The sequence below is a fragment of the Rana temporaria genome, chromosome 2 (genome assembly GCF_905171775.1).
Source record: "Rana temporaria chromosome 2, aRanTem1.1, whole genome shotgun sequence".
Classification (NCBI taxonomy): domain Eukaryota; kingdom Metazoa; phylum Chordata; class Amphibia; order Anura; family Ranidae; genus Rana; species Rana temporaria.
The window spans coordinates 211,192,004-211,211,336 of record NC_053490.1 but is presented as its reverse complement, the minus strand read 5'-3'; the positions used below and the strand labels follow the sequence as shown (position 1 = coordinate 211,211,336).

The 19,333-nt window shown below is 43.3% G+C and overlaps 1 protein-coding gene across 1 annotated transcript in view; it reads left to right on the top strand.

Annotated features, from left to right (window-relative positions):
• The first annotated feature begins 1,881 nt into the window (after positions 1–1,881).
• The window catches only part of LOC120926442 (lysozyme g-like), a 37,404-nt gene continuing 19,952 nt past the window's right edge, over positions 1,882–19,333 (top strand). The window contains exons 1-2 of the mRNA XM_040336355.1: positions 1,882–1,981; positions 9,810–9,835. Coding sequence (XP_040192289.1) covers positions 9,829–9,835 — 7 coding nt within the window. The 5' untranslated portion in view covers positions 1,882–1,981; positions 9,810–9,828. The remainder of the gene's footprint in view (positions 1,982–9,809; positions 9,836–19,333) is intronic.

Genomic DNA, 19,333 nt, shown 5'->3' with positions numbered 1-19,333 from the left:
GCTGAAAAAACGTGTGCGTTTTTTAGGCATTGCGGTGCAGCTCAGGTGCGAATTCAAGCGGATACACGCACACCCCCACACACTTCCGGGAGACGAGCTGGAACGCATCTGCAGCGCACGCTGCCTCACAGCTCTGTCACTGACAACCGGACGGCAAGTGCTGAGTGGGAACACTGCTGCTTCCAGCAGCCATTGTTCTTATAACTGGACGGCTTTACTAGCTACCCAGTTTGGACCTTTTTATTTTATTTTATTTTATTTTCTGTTTAAACTTATATTTTGCCCCTGTGCATTTTTAAATACTGCTGTACGCATTAGCTGGCATTGCCAATAAAGCTAGCTTGCTTTTTACAAAAAACGAACTACGCTATGGGAGCTTTTGCTTTTGTTTTTCCTGTACTCTGGAGATAAATAAGGACACCCAAACAATCCAGTCCAGCTTGGAAATTTAAAGGGACCGTCCGGAAAGTTTACTGTCGAAAAGTCGAATTGTGGAACACCTGACCGGGACCCCCTATATGCCTTTTACCCCTGTAGGGGTGCATATCTCTGGTGAGTGGGGATACATAAGGGGGAGCACCGGGAACACAGCGACTTCACCTGGCATAGCATATTTATGCAACAATCAAGTCACCAAGATGTCACTCACTGAATGAACTGATTCATTGCTGTTACTTGTTGTTTGCCTATCGCAACAGGCTGGAAGGACCTTTATTGCACTAATTTTGTTCATTACTTATTATACTCACTAATATTGTGCACTTTCACCTATTAACCACGTCAATTAGTGGTATTTTCGTATTATGTGGATTCTACTGCCCCATATTTAGGGCATCACTTTTTGATGTTTATTTTTCATTTGATTTTTTGTATTGATTTTATGCATTGTATATATTTCACTTATTGAGGTTGGAGAGTTGTGATATATACTCCCACATGGTGTGTGTATAGGATTCACACATATTTATATCTTTGCACTCCACGGTATACACTGCCACCTAGTGGACATTATTTATATATTCTTTTGTGAGTATAACATACATTTGCATATCCTTCACTTCCGCTACCAGTGGAGAGATATATACTTTCACATGGTGTGTGTATAGGATTCACACATATTTATATCTTTGCACCCCACGGTAACGACACACTTTGCCACCTAGTGGACACTAGTTATATATTCTTTCATGAGTATAACACATATTTGCATATCATTTACTTCCGCTACCAGCGGTCAGGACTATCATTCGGCTGCTATTATTAGCTAGGCCTTCCCTGCTCATCACAGGAAGTACACAGACAGCGCCACCACCCCCACTTTATTATTTGGTTTTTCGTTTATATTTTCCCTGGAGAATATTCCTTAGGGGGGGCAGCAGTCTGGTCATTACACCCACCTTCCACCTACCAACTTATCCTAAGCGCAGGTTTCACCTTCACTTTTTACCCAGGTGCGAATTCAGGCCCATTATCTTCTATGCGCACACATCTGATTCGGAGATGTGTTCTGTTCTGAACAGGAATTCTCTCCCTGCTCACTACACTTCCCTCCCTCCCCTCTACCAGCTCAGCAAATTTGCAGCTACAACGCAGATGATCGCTGAACAGCTCTGTTAACTCTTTGTAGAGATAACAGAGCTGGAATTCGCACTGCACAAGTGTGAATCTAGCCTGAGTCTTGTCTGGTGGTAGCAGAATAAAGCTGCATCAGAAAGTATCTACTAGCATCTACTTATGCAGGCTACCATGGTCTTTGAAATGGGAGGAAGTTTCCTCTAAACAGGAATGCGTGTGAAGCACTGATATCTTTCTGCACGTAGAATATTGTAACTGTTCATGTTTCCAGGAAAACGATCTTCAGCTTGTTATTTTCACTTTCAGTTTCTAGGTGGGCAGAACACAATGTCTCTATAACTAGGAAGGACGTGTGCCAGTTTCTTTTTATTACAGGAAGGGAGGCTGTGCAAGTTATCTAGAAGAGGTAAGTGCATGAGATAAATGGACACAAATGTTAGTTTGTATATATTCTACAACTATGTTAGGCCTCTTTCACACGGAGCTGACCGTTTTTGTGTCCGCTCCGTGTGTGTCCGTCGGCTCAGCGGGGATCATCCATAATCCCCGCTGAGCTGTCGGCGGATAGGGCGGTCCCCGCACACTGTGCAGAGACCGCCCTGTCTCTTCTCCGCTCTCCCCTATGGGGAATCGGATGAAGACGGACCGTCTGTCCGTCTTCATCCGATCCGTTCCGCCGGACGGAAGAAAAATAGGGGTTTCTTCCGTCCGAAAAACCGGATCCTGACGGACGCGGATGGTTGCGGACGTTAGCGGACGCTCCATCCGCTAACGGACGCAATCCCATAGGGATGCATTACAAGTCCGTAAACGGACTTGTAATAAACGGACGAACGGTCCGCTAATGTGAAAGGGGCCTTAGGATCACAGTTATTCTGCCAGTTGCAGAGTAATTCTGGGTGAAAATAATGAAAAACCCCAAATTTGGTTTTATTAGCAGTAAATGCATACCATGATATTTCAATATTATTTCAAAATATTGAATACGACGGTAAAAGGTTTACATAACTGCACATAAGTAAACAGCAGCACTGCCGTTATTTAACCACTTGTCCACCGGGCCTATTCTGGCACTTCTCTCCTTCATGTAAAAATCAAAATTTTTTTGCTAGAAAATTAATTAGAACCCCCAAACATTATATATATATTTTTTTTTAGCAAACACCCTAGGAAATAAAATGGCGGTCATTTCAACTTTTTTTCCTTACACAGTATCTGCGCAATAATTTTTCAAACGCCTTTTTTGGGGAAGAAAAACGGTTTCATGAATTAAAAAATAACAAAACAGTAAAGTTAGCCCAATTTTTTTCTTGAATGTGAAATATGATGTTACGCCGAGTAAATAGATACCTAATATGTCACGCTTTAAAATTACGAACACTCATGGAATGGCGCCAAACTTCGGTACTTAAAAATCTCCATAGGCGACGCTTTAATTTTTTACAGGTTACTATTTTCGAGTTACAGAGGAGGTCTAGTGCTAGAATTGTTGCACACGCTCTAGCGCACGCGGCGATACCTCACATGTGGGGTTTGAACGGCGTTTACATATGTGGGCGGGACTTACATGCAGGTTTGCTTCTAAACGCAAGCTACCGGGGACAGGGGCGTTTAAAAAAAAATTACTAATTAATTTTATTTTACTTTTTTTTTTTTTACACTTTTTTTTTTCTTTTTTTTATCACTTTTATTACTATTACAAGGAATGTAAACAACCTTTGTACTTTGATTGTGTCACTGTTAAGGTCCTCTTTATGGAGAGATGTGGGGTCAATAAGACCCCACATCTCTCCTCTAGGCTTGAAAGCATGAGATTGTGAAAAAAAATTCACCGATCTCTTGCCCACAGCCGCGATTGCGGCTTCGTTTACTTCCAGGTACCCGGGCGTCACGCCCAGGCCTCCGATGGTCATAGAGATGACTGGTGACCATCTGGTCACCAGTCATCTCCATCGTCGTGAGCCGGCTGATTCGTTCTCCGGGCCCCCAATGGCACGGGAGAGCCCGGAGAAGCACCGGATGACGGCGGGAGGGGGGACGTCCCCTCCCGCTGCCTATAAGAACAATTAAGCATCGGAACTGCAGCTATGATCATTCTTATAATGCACAGAATTGCCAGCAGAAGACAGTGATATCTGAATGATGCCTGTAGCTGCAGGCATCATTCAGATATCACTGCACAAAGTCGAGGACGTCATATGACTTCCTTGGGGGACAAGTGTTTAAAAGGATTAATTTATATATATATATATATATATATATATATACACACACACACACAGGGCTTTTTTTTCTCAGAGAATAGGTGCAGGAACTCTCCCTTTTGGAGTTACCCCATCTTCACCACTACCTAACTCCGAGCACCGTTCCTTGATCTCACCCCCTACCCACCTCCCAGTACTGCACCTTTAATTTGTTAATGATAAAATAGATCCCCTGCAGCCAACAACAATAGACCCCCAGCAACAAAAGATCTCCCCGCAGACAGTTTCGATAGGCCATCCAGCAGCCAGCTACAATAGTAGATCCCTCCAGGCAGCAACTGACTCTCCCAGCAACATAAGACCCACCCCAGCAAAAATATGCCTCCCCAGCAACAATAGACCCTACCCCCTGCAAAAACAGATCCCTTCCAGCAACACTAGATCCCCCAGCAGCAATAGACACTGTAGCACAACCCAGCACCTCTTGACTTCACATACATTCAGTGCTAGAGGTGCCGGAACTGCGTTCCCCCGCGTTCCCGCTGAAAAAAAGCCCTGTATATATATTTTGTTTAGGATACAAGTACAGGGAGATATGCAATCCTTCACACAGCTGGGGTTTATCATGGACAGTGAAAGGATGCATCTATAATTGTCTGAGCTGCACAGGTTTAAGCTGGTCACAGATGGGTAGAGTTTCAGGCTGGGTTCACACTTGTGCCATGACAGACATCACATGTGATTCGCACCGCATTGCTGTGATGTCTGTGCAGATTCAGCCAAATCACATCGCATTTGCACCAAAATGATGCAGGACCCTGTTTTTGGTCCACACTGGAATTGGATCACATGGGTGTTCACACCTATGCGATCCGATTCCTGCATCATTTGACATTTCGCACTGCGATCAGGGGGGCTGGGGGCATCATTAACTTTACATTGACACCTCCAGCGGTTCGCAGGTCTCAGGTGCGATGTAAGAACCGGCACTGAATCGTAGGGTTTCCCGCATCGCACCACCGGCGGATCCAGGGGGGGGGGGCAACAGGGCAGTTCCCCCCCCCCCGAGACAATCATGTCACATTTTTTTATCATTTTTTTTTAAAACTGCTTTGCGGTGCCTGCAGCTACCGCTGCCGAGTCTCTCACTCTCTCTCTCTCATCACCAGGGCTGGACTGGCCCAGCCCGGTAGGCTGCCTGTCCTGAGGCTGCTTTGAGCTGTAGCTGACTGCAGTGCTCCCCCTCTCTCCTGCGTGTATGACACCGGGCATCTCTCGCTGTGTGTGAGAGCTGGGTCTGTGTTCGGCTGTGCTGCCTGTGCTAGACCTGCTTGTGTGATAGTAGATGGAGATGGAACACTGATTGAATCAGTGTTTTGTCTATCACACAAGCCCGTCTAGGGGGGGGGCCTTGCTAGAGCGCACTTCCCTGCCGAACACAGACCTACAGCTCCTGTTTGTTCCATGACACACGTCGGGAGAGGAGATACCTGCTGTGTGTGATCGAGGCAATGCCATGGTGAGTGCCATGCACAGTGGGGCTTCATTCATATACAAAGGTGGGGCTGCATTAATATACAAAGTGGGGCTGCATTAATATACAAAGTGGGGTTGCATTAATATACAAGGTGGGGCTGCATTCATATACAAAGTGGGGTTGCATTCATATACAAAGTGGGGCTGCATTCATATACAAAGTGGGGCTGAATTAATATACAAAAGTGGGACTGCATTAATATACAAAGTGGGGCTGCATTAATATACAAAGTGGGGTTGCATTAATATACAAAGTGGGGCTGCATTCATATACAAAGTGGGGTTGCATTCATATACAAAGTGGGGCTGCATTCATATACAAAGTGGGGCTGCATTCATATACAAAGTGGGGCTGCATTAATATACAAAAGTGGGACTGCATTCATAGACAAAAGTGGGACTGCATTCATATACAAAAGTGGGACTGCATTCATAGACAAAGTGGGACTGCATTCATATACAAAAGTGGGACTGCATTCATAGACAAAAGTGGGACTGCATTCATATACAAAAGTGGGACTGCATTCATATACAAAAGTGGGACTGCATTCATAGACAAAGTGGGACTGCATTCATAGACAAAAGTGGGACTGCATTCATAGACAAAAGTGGGGCTGCATTCATAGACAAAAGTGGGGCTGCATTAATATACAAAAGTGGGGCTGCATTCATAGACAAAGTGGGACTGCATTCATAGACAAAAGTGGGACTGCATTCATAGACAAAAGTGGGGCTGCATTCATAGACAAAAGTGGGGCTGCATTAATATACAAAAGTGGGGCTGCATTAATATACAAAAGTGGGCTGCATTAATATGCAAGTGGGGCTGCATTCATATACAAAGTGGGGCTGCATTAATATACAAAAGTGGGGCTGCATTAATATACAAGTGGGGCTGCATTCATATGCAAAGTGGGACTGAATTTATATATACAGTGGGACTGAATTTATATATACAGTGGGACTGAATTTATATACAAAAGTGGGACTGCATTTATATACAAAAGTGGGACTGAATTTATATACAAAGGTGGGACTGAATTTATATACAAAAGTGGGACTGCATTTATATACAAAAGTGGGGCTGCATTTATATACAAAAGTGGGACTGAATTTATACACAAAAGTGGGACTGCATTTATATACAAAAGTGGGGATTCATTTATATACAAAAGTGGGACTGCATTAATATACACAAGTGGGGTTGCGTTCATATATACAGTGGGGCTGCATTCATATGTACAGTGAGGCTACAATGATGGGCACTGATGAGGCTGCATTGATATCTTGTACCATGTCTTCAGTCTCTGACCATCTCTTGTACCATGACCATCCCTTGTACCACGTCTGCAGTCTCTGACCATCCCTTGTACCATGTCTGCAGTCTCTGACCATCTCTTGTACCATGTCTGCAGTCTCTGACCATCCCTTGTACCATGTCTGCAGTCTCTGACCGTCTCTTGTACCATGTCTGCAGTCTCTGACCATCTCTTGTACCATGTCTGCAGTCTCTGACCATCCCTTGTACCATGTCTGCAGTCTCTGACCATCTCTTGTACCATGTCTGCAGTCTCTGACTATCTCTTGTACCATGTCTGCAGTCTCTGACCATCTCTTGTACCATGTCTGCAGTCTCTGACCATCTCTTGTACCATGTCTGCAGTCTCTGACCATCCCTTGTACCTTGTCTGCAGTCTCTGACCATCTCCTGTATCATGTCTGCATTCTTTGACCATCTCTTGTACCATGTCTGCAGTCTCTGACCATCTCTTGTACCACGTCTGCAGTCTCTGACCATCTATTGTACCATGTCTGCAGTCTCTGACTATCTCTTGTACCATGTCTGCAGTCTCTGACCATCTCTTGTACCATGTCTACAGTCTCTGACCATCTCTTGTACCATGTCTGCAGTCTCTGACCATCCCTTGTACCTTGTCTGCAGTCTCTGACCATCTCCTGTATCATGTCTGCATTCTCTGACCATCTCTCGTACCATGTCTGCAGTCTCTGGCCATCTCTTGTACCATGGCTGCAGTCTCTGACCATCTCTTGTACCATGTCTGCAGTCTCTGACCATCTCTTGTACCATGTCTGCAGTCTCTGACCATCTCTTGTACCACATCTGCATTCTCTGACCATCCCTTGTACCATGTCTGCAGTCTCTGGCCATCTCTTGTACCATGTCTGCAGTCTCTGACCATCTCTTGTACCATGTCTGCAGTCCCTGACAATCGTCTACAAACTATGGGATAGATTTATGGCATTTATATTTAAATATTTTTTACTAGTAATGGCGGCGATCATTGATTTTTTAGCGGTACTGCAACATTGCAGCGGACACACCGGACACCTAATTGAGTTCTGTAAGCAACACCTTATTATCTGGCAGTGCCCCTCCCGAGACTAGACTCTGGATCCGCCATTGGTTGCACCAGATTTTGCACTCTACAATTTTAGTAAATCAACCCAATAGTGTGCTATGCCAGCCTCTAATAGAGAGGCTGGCTGGCATAGACTTATAAAAATGGGTTAACAAATACTTTCACTGTTATTATGGCACACTTTAAGGCTCCATGCACACTGAAGCTGATAAAAGCTATAAATAAACGGCAGTAGCTTTGCAGGGAGCCTTTCAACATTTTTTAGCGTTTTTGCAATAGCTTTAATCAGTGTTTTTGAGTGTAGCTTTTTTTTTACTTTTTTTTTTCAATGGACAAAAAAGCGCAAAAAACGCTGGCGCCAGCGTTTTTGAGCATTTTAAAGCGTTTTTGGGCGATTTTTTTTCGCCGAATAACGGCACTTTAAACGTGAATTTCTGGCGTTCAGAAAAAAGCCAATAAACTCCAAAGCTCATTAACACTAAAAAACGCCCAGGTGTGCATGGGCACATAGGCTAACATAGAGTTCAGTTTATGGGCTGTAAAAAAAAAGCCAAAACGCCAATAAACTGCAGTTTATCAGCTTCAGTGTGCATGGAGCCTAACAGTTTGCTGAAGTTTGTTGCATGATTTCATACTTTGGGTAGTTTCACTAGTTTCACTGCAATGAATATTGTTTATTGTTATTCTTTAAAACAGAGCTGATTGCTTCAAGATCTTCCCAAAATGTGTGGTGTGAAATATGGCAGAAAAATAAGTGATAAAATATTTTAATATGAATAGATTAACCACTAGCCGCCCGCCAATGACAGATTGACGGCGGCAAAGTGGTTGCCTAATCCTGACTGGACGTCAATATCCTCAGGATATTGAGCCGCTGCGCGCCCCCGGGGGCGCGCATCACGGCGATCGTTGTTGCGGGGTGTCAGTCTGACACCCCGCAACACCGATCTAGGTAAAGTGTCTCTCACGGAGACACTTTACCACGTGATCAGCCGTGTCCAATCACGGCTGATCACGATGTAAACAGGAAGAGCCGTTGATGGCTCTTCCTCACTCGCGTCTGACAGACGCGAGTAGAAGAGAGACGATCGGCGGCTCTCCTGACAGGGGGGGGTTTGCACTGATTGTTTATCAGCGCAGTCCCCCCTCGGATTGCCACACTGGACCACCAGGTAATAATAATAAAAAAAAAAAAATGGGCACATTTTTTTTTTTTTTTTTAAATATAAATAAAAAAAAGACAGAAAAAAAAAAAGATGCCAATCAGTGCCCACAAATGGGCACTGATTGGCAACATGGATCCATCAGTGCCACCCCTCAGTGTCCATCAATGCCACCCACAGTGTCCATCAGTGCCAATCCGTGCCCAGAGCCCATCTGTGCCACCCATAAGTACCCATCAGTGGCACCCATATGTGCCGCCCATGAGTGCCCATATGTGCCGCCTATGAGTGCCCAGTGCCGCCTATGAGTGCCCTTCAGTGCCGCCTATGAGTGCCCATCAGTGCCGCCCATGAGTGCCCATCAGTGCCGCCTATGAGTGCCCATCAGTGCCGCCTATGAGTGCCCGTCAGTGCCGCATACCAGCGCCGCCTATCAGTGCCACCTCATCGGTGCCCATCAGTACTACCTTATCGGTGCCCATCAGTGCCACCTCATCGGTGCCCATCAGTGCCGCCATATCAGTGCCCGTATTCGAAAGAGAAAACTTACTTATTTACAAAAAAATTAACAGAAAAAAATAAAAACGATTTTTTTAAAAAAAATTCAGTCTTTTTTTAGTTGTTGCGCAAAAAAAAAAATTGCAGAGGTGATCAAATACCACCAAAAGACGCCTATTTTGTTTGGGTACAGTGTAGCATGACCGCACAATTGTCATTCAAAGTGCGACAGTGCTGAATGCTGAAAATTGGCTTGGGCGGGAAGGTGCGTAAGTGCCTGGTATGGAAGTGGTTAAATAACCTATTTTTCAGCAGTGGTGAGCATACGGTTATGAAAAGTGTGTAGGTATTTTATTACATTACAGTTTCTGTATAATTACAATTATTATAACTTTCTAAAATGACAAAACTACAATTGATGTTAATGATAACATTTTGTTTTCTGTTACTAGGAAAATTTGAAAAGCCATCATGTCCTGTGAGTATTCAATTATTACTATAAAAATGTTATCTTCGGTGGAGACTATAGAAAGCTGATACCAAAGCAGTGGTGCCAAACTGGCAATGGACAACACATACAAATAAGAACATGCTATCCTATAACTAGTTAGGCCGCCAAAATGTGATATCCCTAACAAGATGATTATTCGAATCATTTTAAACAAGTAAAGGCTTGAAATTTGGTTTTATCAGAAATTCTGTTGTTCACATCCTGTTCTAAGACCCCTTTCACACTAGGGTGATTTGCTATAACGCTAAAAATAGTGCCTGCAAAGCGCCCTGAAAGAGCGGCTGCTGTCTCTCTAATGTGAAAGCCCCCAGGGATTTCAAATTGGAGCGGTGCGCTAGCAGGACGGTGAAAAAAGTCCTGCTGGGAGTATCTTTGGTGCGGTGAAAGAGCGGTGTGTGTATACCGCTCCTGCCCATTTAAATGAATGGGAACAGCGGCTATACCGCCAGCGGCGCTTTGCGGGTGGTTTTAACCCTTTTTCGGCCGCTAGTGGGGGTTAAAAGCGCTCTGCTAGCGGTCGAATAGCACCGCGAAATTGACGGTAAATCACTACTAAAAATAGCACCCACAGCCCCAGTGCGAAAGGGGCATAAAGAGAAACCTGCCTCCAGATTTTAATGCCAAAGCTTAATTGAACAAGTTGAAGTTAGAAGCTGATTGGTTGCCATACACAGCTGCACCAAATTTATGAGCGCTCTAGTTTTAGAAAATCTCAGGTAGTTGGATAGCGTGAGTAGTGTCCCAACTAGACATTTTTGGATGTGCTTCAGTTGTATGGAAATAGACAGGCGTTGAAGTCCCATTTATAAAGACAGATTTATTCAATAAGTAGGAGTAAAAACAATCAGAGAGGTAACAGCTGCAGTTTAGGCCCTGTTCATATATCGGTTTCCCGCTAGTGATTTGAAAAGCGAGATTCTTGCGCCTTTCTGCATGTCACACATAGCCCGCTTACTTGACAGGGCTGCCCTATGCGTGTTTTTTTGTGGCAAAGAAGCTCAGGTGCCAAATTTTGGCCTCCCAACCAGGCGAGATTTTATAAACATGTTTTTGTTGCGCAGCACAATAACACAACGTTTAGGGTGCTATTGAGGATGAACGGCACCCGAATGTGCATTTTGCTGCAAAATGTAGTCGCGGGCAGACTGCCTTTGACTCCTTATCGCCCAAGTGGGAATGGGGCCATATGGGTATTTCCAATGTTGCAGCCAAATTGGGAACTTCCAGCAAGAAAAATTCTGAATTGTTATATTTGTTATTAGGGGGCAGGGAAGCTGTGTTTGCCATAATTAACTCTGTCTGTACTGTGCAGGTAGATATTCAGTCATACTAGATTTTTACGCCGTCTGGCTTAAAGGGGTTGTAAAGGTACAATTTTTTTTTCTCCCTAAATAGCTTCCTTTACCTCAGTGCAGTCCTCCTTCACTTACCTCATCCTTCGATTTTTGCTTTTAAATGTCCTTATTTCTTCTGAGAAATCCTCACTTCCTGTTCTTCTGTCTGTAACTCTACACAGTAATGTGAGGCTTTCTCCCTGGTGTGGAGTGTCGTGCTCTCCCCCTCTCTTGGACTACAGGAGAGTCAGGACGCCCACTAACACACAGCTCCTTTCTCTATCTGCAACGTAGAGAGCGTCCTGACGTCCAAGGGAGGGGGTGAGCATGACACGCCACACCAGGGAGAAAGCCTCATATTACTGTGTGGAGTTACAGACAGAAGAACAGGAAGTGAGGATTTCTCAGAAAAAATAAGGACATTTAAAATTGTAGCAGGGTCATCCTGTCAGAGTCTAATGACAGTCCATCCTCGCTGGAACTTTATTTACGCTTGTAAATATGTAAAATACCTTTAAGGAGTTATGCATTGTGGGATTGCAAATAGAGGGAGATATGGACTCCATTGACTCTTAGGAGAAACGGACTACACATCCCACAATGCCCTGCGGCACTGGAACATGTGACACCTCCGCACAGACTTATGGGGGAGGTTATTTAAGGAAAGGGCGCGCCTGACCTCGCTCTCTCGGGACCAGCATCTTTTCCTCTGCGGAGCTGCTGAGGACAACACAGCGTGTCGCTAGGCCAGAAGCCTGGAACTAAATTCACAGAGAGAACAGCCATCCGGAAAGAAGCAAGACTCCAGTATCCAGCCCGTGTTCCCGGAAATCGAAGAGGCAGCCCAGCTGACAACTGAAACAGTGAAACACCCTCGTCCGTGACCCTTGTGCTGTGGAGCAGTGATCTACCAACGCGCCTTCTAAGAAGAACTCAGGCGGATCGGCCTGTCGGATGAGAGAGCACACGCTCAACTTCTAACTCTCCCCTTAAACAGACACCTTATTGCCGTCTCACAGGCTGGAGACACATGTTGGCCTCCAGCTAAAACTTGGAGGCCCCGTTAACCGTTTAAGTGTTTTATAGGAGTGACTGACGCTGACGAGCGATCAGTCCACCAACGTTTGTTGTTCCAGATACTTGTTGCGTAGCTTCATTCGCCAATTTCCACTTGTGGATTATAAATTTAACGTGCACCAACTGGCCGCAACGTGGACCTTAACTGTTTCACAGGACTGCCCAATAGAGGGCGCTCGCGAGCATAGACTGCCTATTTTAGCTTAAGTGAATGGTACCATTCTTTAGTTTAGGTCTTTTCATTGCTATTGATTGCTGATTCCTGCAAGGGCCCTTGCTGAATCATAGTGAGTCATTGCCTGACAGTTGTTTGTGGTTCAAATCTAAGCCTGTTTCTTAAGTTCACATAAAGTAAACTTATCCTTTCTGATTTAAATATATCAACTGTGTGAAGTGTATTTTCTCGTCTGGAGGGACCATCCATAAAAGCAGGTAATACTGTTGTCATATTGTTACTGCATGTTGTGTGTCAGCTATTGTGACCCCAGCCAAGTAGAGGTTACAATACCTTACCTACCAGACTTCTGATGTGTCAAGGGAGGGTTCGAGTCAATTAAATAGGGGTGAGCCAAGTAAAAGAGAGTAGATCCCAAAACAACCAGCGGCTCCTGCGGGGGTAGCGCTACAAAAGCAAAAGCGAAGGATGAGGTAAGTGAAGGAGGACTGCACTAAGGTAAAGGAAGCCATTTAGGGAAAAAATGGTACCTTTACAACCCCTTTAAGAAAGAGTGAAAGGTTTAGGAAATTCTTGGCGTCACCATTGTATGTTATTGAGAATTGGACTCTCCTAATGCAGCTATTGGGACAGACCGTGCTGAGCTAGTTGAGAAATTCTTGCAGTCAGCCATGACACCTTTTCATTAGAAACCTCTAAAAAGTAGGAAATACTACAAAAGTATGCTGTGTGAAAGTAACACATAACAAACATAGTTGGGTTTTCTAAAATTCAACTGCAAAAGTGAAAATACACTTTAAGCGCTCATTTGCATAAAATTTGGCTTCTAAATTTGATCTACAATCACATGATTTCAAAGTCACATGTGGGTGACATGGAGAAAATCTGTGCACAGATGTCTATGCAAATCTTACCCAAAAATCGCCAAAATTAGTGCAGAAACTACATTTTTAAATCGATGCAGCACTGCAAAGTCAGCGCATCGATTTGAACATGGCCATTGCAGACAATAGGGTGTGACAATTGGACCTTTTAAATCGCATGAGACGTTTACACCAGATGCAGTCAGGTGCATTTTTAAACACGGCATAAATGCAGTACAAACACATATGCAAGAAAAACGTGTTCCAATGAGTCTAGTTTACACCACTGTAGTGCTTTCATGTGCGCTTAAAAAAGTACAGCATGCTGCATTTTTCAGCAGCAGAACGCACCAAAAAACGCATGCACATGAACGTGTGCAAATGCACCATAAACACACGCAAACGTATAAATTCAAATAAATTTAAAAAAAAAAACATGCAAATGCACCGAAAACGCATTGCAAATACATGATGTAAATGAACCCTAAGGCTTGGTTTACACCTATGCAGTTGGCTTTTGATATATTTCTGCAGTGTGTTTTACAAACAAGTTTTACACGCGTTTTGCATTTTTTTTATGGGCAATTTGTTATTGGGCAGAATAAAAAATGCAAAGTGCGGTAAAATCACAGCAAAAACGCGCTACATGCTTTTCTGAAGCTTCTCCATTGAAGTCTATTGAACCAAAATCGTTGCTTTTAAAAAAAGTCGCTGACCCTTTGCAAAAATGCAGTAGTTGAAAAAAAGCATAAATGTGAACGTGTCTCATAGTGCGTTTTTGCAAAAAGCGTTGAAAAACGCATAGGTGTGAACTGAGCCCCCAGCAGTTGATACAATGAAAATTAGATCTTGTTTGCTTTGGTTACTACACGGCAATCTATGGGCACGCGTGCCCATTTGCTAGCGGGGAAGCCAATCAGTGGGTCTGGCGGACTCCATGTACGCCGGCCACCCGCAATCGCTCCACAGAGAGGCAGATCGGGGATCTGCCAGTGTAAACAAACAGATTCCCATTCCTAGTGATCAAGAACAGCGATCTCTCTCTCTCTCTCCTCCCACTCAGTACACTCACCCCACAGAAACGCCACCCTTGAACAAACTTAACCCCTTGATTACCCCCTAGTGTTAACTCCTTCCCTGCCAGTGACATGTATACAGTAATCAGAGGCTATTTTTAGCTCTGATCGCTATTATTAATTTCAATGGTCTTAAAAAAGTATGAAAAGTTTACAATTTGTCTACTGAAAGGTCGCAGTCCAGCTAAAAATTGCTGATCACTGCCATTACTAGTAAAAAAATATAATAAAAATGCTATAAATAAAATATAGTCGTTCAAGCTCAACGTGTTTCTTGGACATGGTCCTCTTCATCAGGAGTTATCAATGTAGACTTTATTTGTGCCATCTAAATGGAATGACAAGTTTTAACGATATATAAAGAAAGTGTAGAAACATTTCACACACTATGTAATAGCATTTCCCAGGGGATTTTTCCGCATGTGGGCCTGGACAATTCCTATTTATGGACTCGCATATACAGTGCCTTGCGAAAGTATTCGGCCCCCTTGAACTTTGCAAACTTTTGCCACATTTCAGGCTTCATACATAAAGATATAAAACTGTAATTTGTTTTGAAGAATCAACAACAAGTGGGACACAATCATGAAGTGGAACAAAATTTATTGGATATTTCAAACTTTTTTAACAAATAAAAAACGTAAAAATTGGGCGTGCAAAATTATTCAGCCCCTTTACTTTCAGTGCAGCAAACTCTCTCCAGAAGTTCAGTGAGGATCTCTGAATGATCCAATGTTGACCTAAATGACTAATGATGATAAATGGAAGTTTTAAAGCTGGATTTGGAAACAAAAAGATTTCCCAAGCTTTAAACATCCCAAGGAGCACTGTGCAAGCGATAATATTGAAATAGAAGGAGTATCAGACCACTGCAAATCTACGAAGACCTGGCCGTCCCTCTAAACTTTCAGCTCATACAAGGAGAAGACTGATCAGAGATGCAGCCAAGAGGCCCATGATCACTCTGGATGAACTGCAGAGATCTACAGCTGAGGTGGGAGACTCTGTCCATAGGACAACAATCAGTCCCTGTATACTGCACAAATCTGGCCTTTATGGAAGAGTGGCAAGAAGAAAGCCATTTCTTAAAGATATCCATAAAGAGTGTCGTTTAAAGTTTGCCACAAGCCACCTGGGAGACACACCAAACATGTGGAAGAAGGTGCTCTGGTCAGATGAAACCAAAATCAAACTTTTTGGCAACAATGCAAAACGTTATGTTTGGCGTAAAAGCAACACAGCTCATCACCCTGAACACACCATCCCCACTGTGAAACATGGTGGTGGCAGCATCATGGTTTGGGCCTGCTTTTCTTCAGCAGGGACAGGGAAGATGGTTAAAATTGATGGGAAGATGGATGGAGCCAAATACAGGACCATTCTGGAAGAAAACCTGATGGAGTCTGCAAAAGACCTGAGACTGGGACGGAGATTTGTCTTCCAACAAGACAATGATCCAAAACATAAAGCAAAATCTACAATGGAATGGTTCACAAATAAACATATCCAGGTGTTAGAATGGCCAAGTCAAAGTCCAGACCTGAATCCAATCGAGAATCTGTGGAAAGAACTGAAAACTGCTGTTCACAAACGCTCTCCATCCAACCTCACTGAGCTCAAGCGGTTTTGAAAGGAGGAATGGGCATAAATTTCAGTCTCTCAATGTGCAAAACTGATAGAGGCATACCCCAAGCGACTTACAGCTGTAATCGCAGCAAAAGGTGGCGCTACAAAGTATTAACTTAAGGGGGTTGAATAATTTTGCACGCCCAATTTTTCAGTTTTTTATTTGTTAAAAAAGTTTGAAATATCCAATAAATTTCGTTCCACTTCATGATTGTGTCCCACTTGTTGTTGATTCTTCAAAAAAAATAATACAGTTTTATATCTTTATGTTTGAAGCCTGAAATGTGGCAAAAGGTCGCAAAGTTCAAGGGGGCCGAATACTTTCGCAAGGCACTGTATCTCCCAGGTGTGCCACAAGCCCTTCTCTCCCCTTATCCTTCAACCTCTAACCTCCTATATAGTTTCACTTTGATCTCTTCTGAGTAATTTTCATATATTATATAATTTACCTTTTGCTTTAATATCACAATTCCATTTAGATCAAAAGAATGTGGGAGTTTTTATCACAAACTGTTATCATTTTATATCCTAGTTACATTAAAGCCGATAGGTAAATTCTTTATAATTATAATGATGAAATTCTGGCAGATTTTAAAATATGCTATTTCTCTATTAAAAGGCTTTTAATGATTAATCATAATTCTTGTATTATTGGAGGAACCCAACAGGGTACTCCAATGATATATATATATATATATATATATATATATATATATATATATATATATATATATATATATATATATATATATATATATTTTCTATTATATCCTATGGGGCAAGCGTCATTTGGCATATTTAAACCTGCATTGTTATTAATGTCATATTTACCTTCTATGTTGCAGCTTATGGTATGATGTAAGACATATATGTCCTCATTGCTAGCGTGGTGGTAGAGGGTCCTTGGGGCAGATAATTAACCACTTAAGCCCTGGACCATTTGGCTGCCAAATGACCGGGCCACTTTTTGCAATTCGGCACTGCATCGCTTTAACTGACAATTGCGACGTGGCTCCCAAACAAAATTGTCGTCCTTTTTTTTCCCACAAATAGAGCTTTCTTTTGGTGGTACTTAATCACCTCTGCGGTTTATATTGTTTGCGCTATAAAAAAAGTAGAGCGACAATTTTGAAAAAATACTTTGCTATAATAAATATCCCCAATTTTTGTTTAAAAAAGCATTTTTTTTCTCAGTTTATGCCGATATGTATTCTTCTCTGTATTTTTGGTAAAAAAGCGTATATTGATTGGTTTGCGCAAAAGTTATAGCGTCTACAAAATAGGGGATGGTTTTACGGCATTTTTATTATTTTTTAAAGACCGACTTTATGGCTGACACTTTTGACACATTTTTGGGACCATTGTCATTTTTACAGCGATTAGTGCTATAAAAATGCACTGATTACTGTAAAAATTACACTGAAGGGGTTAACCACTAGGTGGCGCTGAAGGGTTTAAGTGTGTCCTTGGGAGTGATTCTAACTGTTAGGGGGAGGAGCTACCAGTGACACGTCAGCGATCACTGTTCCTGATCACAGGGAACAGTATATCCCCGACATGTCACTAGGCATCCCCCTGATCATAAAAGTAATTAAAATATGAATGATGTTCATATTATTAGTAATGGTAATTATTATTAGTCACACTAGTTAGTCACATACACACACACACACACACACACAGATTTTAGAAGCACTTCACCTGCGCAGTGCCCCCCCTTCCTGGAGTAAATTGTACCACCCAGGGCATCGGCAACCCCCCCCAGTGCAGGACTTGCTGAGGGGGAACCCACAGAAAGCAGGAGCAGACAGCATCTGCAGGAGACTGAAAGGGGGGGAATGCTACCGCTCTGCAATATCCTTGCACAGAGCAGGTAGGTATAACATATTTTTTTATTTAAATAAATGTAATCAATTTAATTCCTTCTCACCAAACATCTCTTGGCACAATGTATCGTACCAGTGATACATTTATACATGCCTCCTCATTAAAGCCACTGTGTGCAGCACTCCATACCCAAACTGGGTTGTGTCAATGACAGCTCTTTATCTTCTCAGATGGTAAAGCTGCACGTTCCTCTTGGCAAAAAGCCTCCAGTTCCTGTAAATTCTTGGACTGTCTTGCATGAACTGCACGTTTCAGATCTCCCCAGAGTGGCTCAATGTTATTGAGGTCAGGAGACTGAGATGGCCACTCCAGAACCTTCACTTTATTCTGCTGTAGCCAATGACAGGTCAACTTGGCCTTGTGTTTTGGATCATTGTCATGTTGAAATGTCCAAGTACGTCCCATGCGCAGCTTCCTGGCTGATGAATGATAATATTCCTCCAGTATTTTTTGATAACAGACTGCATTAATCTTGCCAACAATTTTGACCAAATTTCCTGTGCCTTTGTAGCTCATACATCCCCAAAACATCAGAGATCCACCTCCATGTTTCACAGTAGGAATGGTGTACATTTCATCATAGTCCTTGTTGACTCCTCTCCAAATGTAGCATTTATGGTTGTGGCAAAAAAGCTAAATTTTTATCTCACTCCAAATGACTTTGTGCCAGAAGATTTGAGGCTTGTCTCTGTGCTGTTTGGGGTATTGTAAGCGGGATACTTTGTGGCATTTGCCTAGTAATGACTTTTTCTTCTGGCGACTCGACCACGCAGCCCATCTTTCTTCAAGTGCCACCTTATTGTGCATCTTGAAACTGCCACACCACATGTTTTCAGAGGGGCAGATCCACATACATACGCTGCGCCCGGCGCAGATGTAAGATACGCTATGCCGCTGTAACTTACTTGGCTTTGGTTTGAATCCTCAACGAATTTGCGCCGTAAGTTACGGCAGCGTAGTGTATCTCTCGCGGCGTAAGGGCGCGGAATTCAAATTGGGCAGGTAGGGGGCGTGTTTCATTTAAATGAAGCGCGTCACCGCGCCGAACGAACGGCGCATGCGCCGTCCGTAAAAACTCCCAGGGTGCATTGCTCCAAATGACGTTGCAAGGACGTCATTGTTTTCAACGTGAACGTAAATGGCGTCCAGCCCCATTCACGGACGACTTACGCAAACGACGTAAAATTTTCAAAATTATACGCTGGAACGACGGCCATACTTAACATTGAGTATGCCACCATATAGCAGCTTTAACTATACGCCGGAAAAAGCCGAACGGAAACGACGTTAAAAAATGCGACGGCCGGTCGTACGTTCGTGGATCGTCGGAAATAGCTCATTTGCATACTCGACGCGGATTGCGACGGGAACGCCACGGGAACGCCACGCGAAAGATTGCATCTAAGATCCGACGGCGTACGAAGACG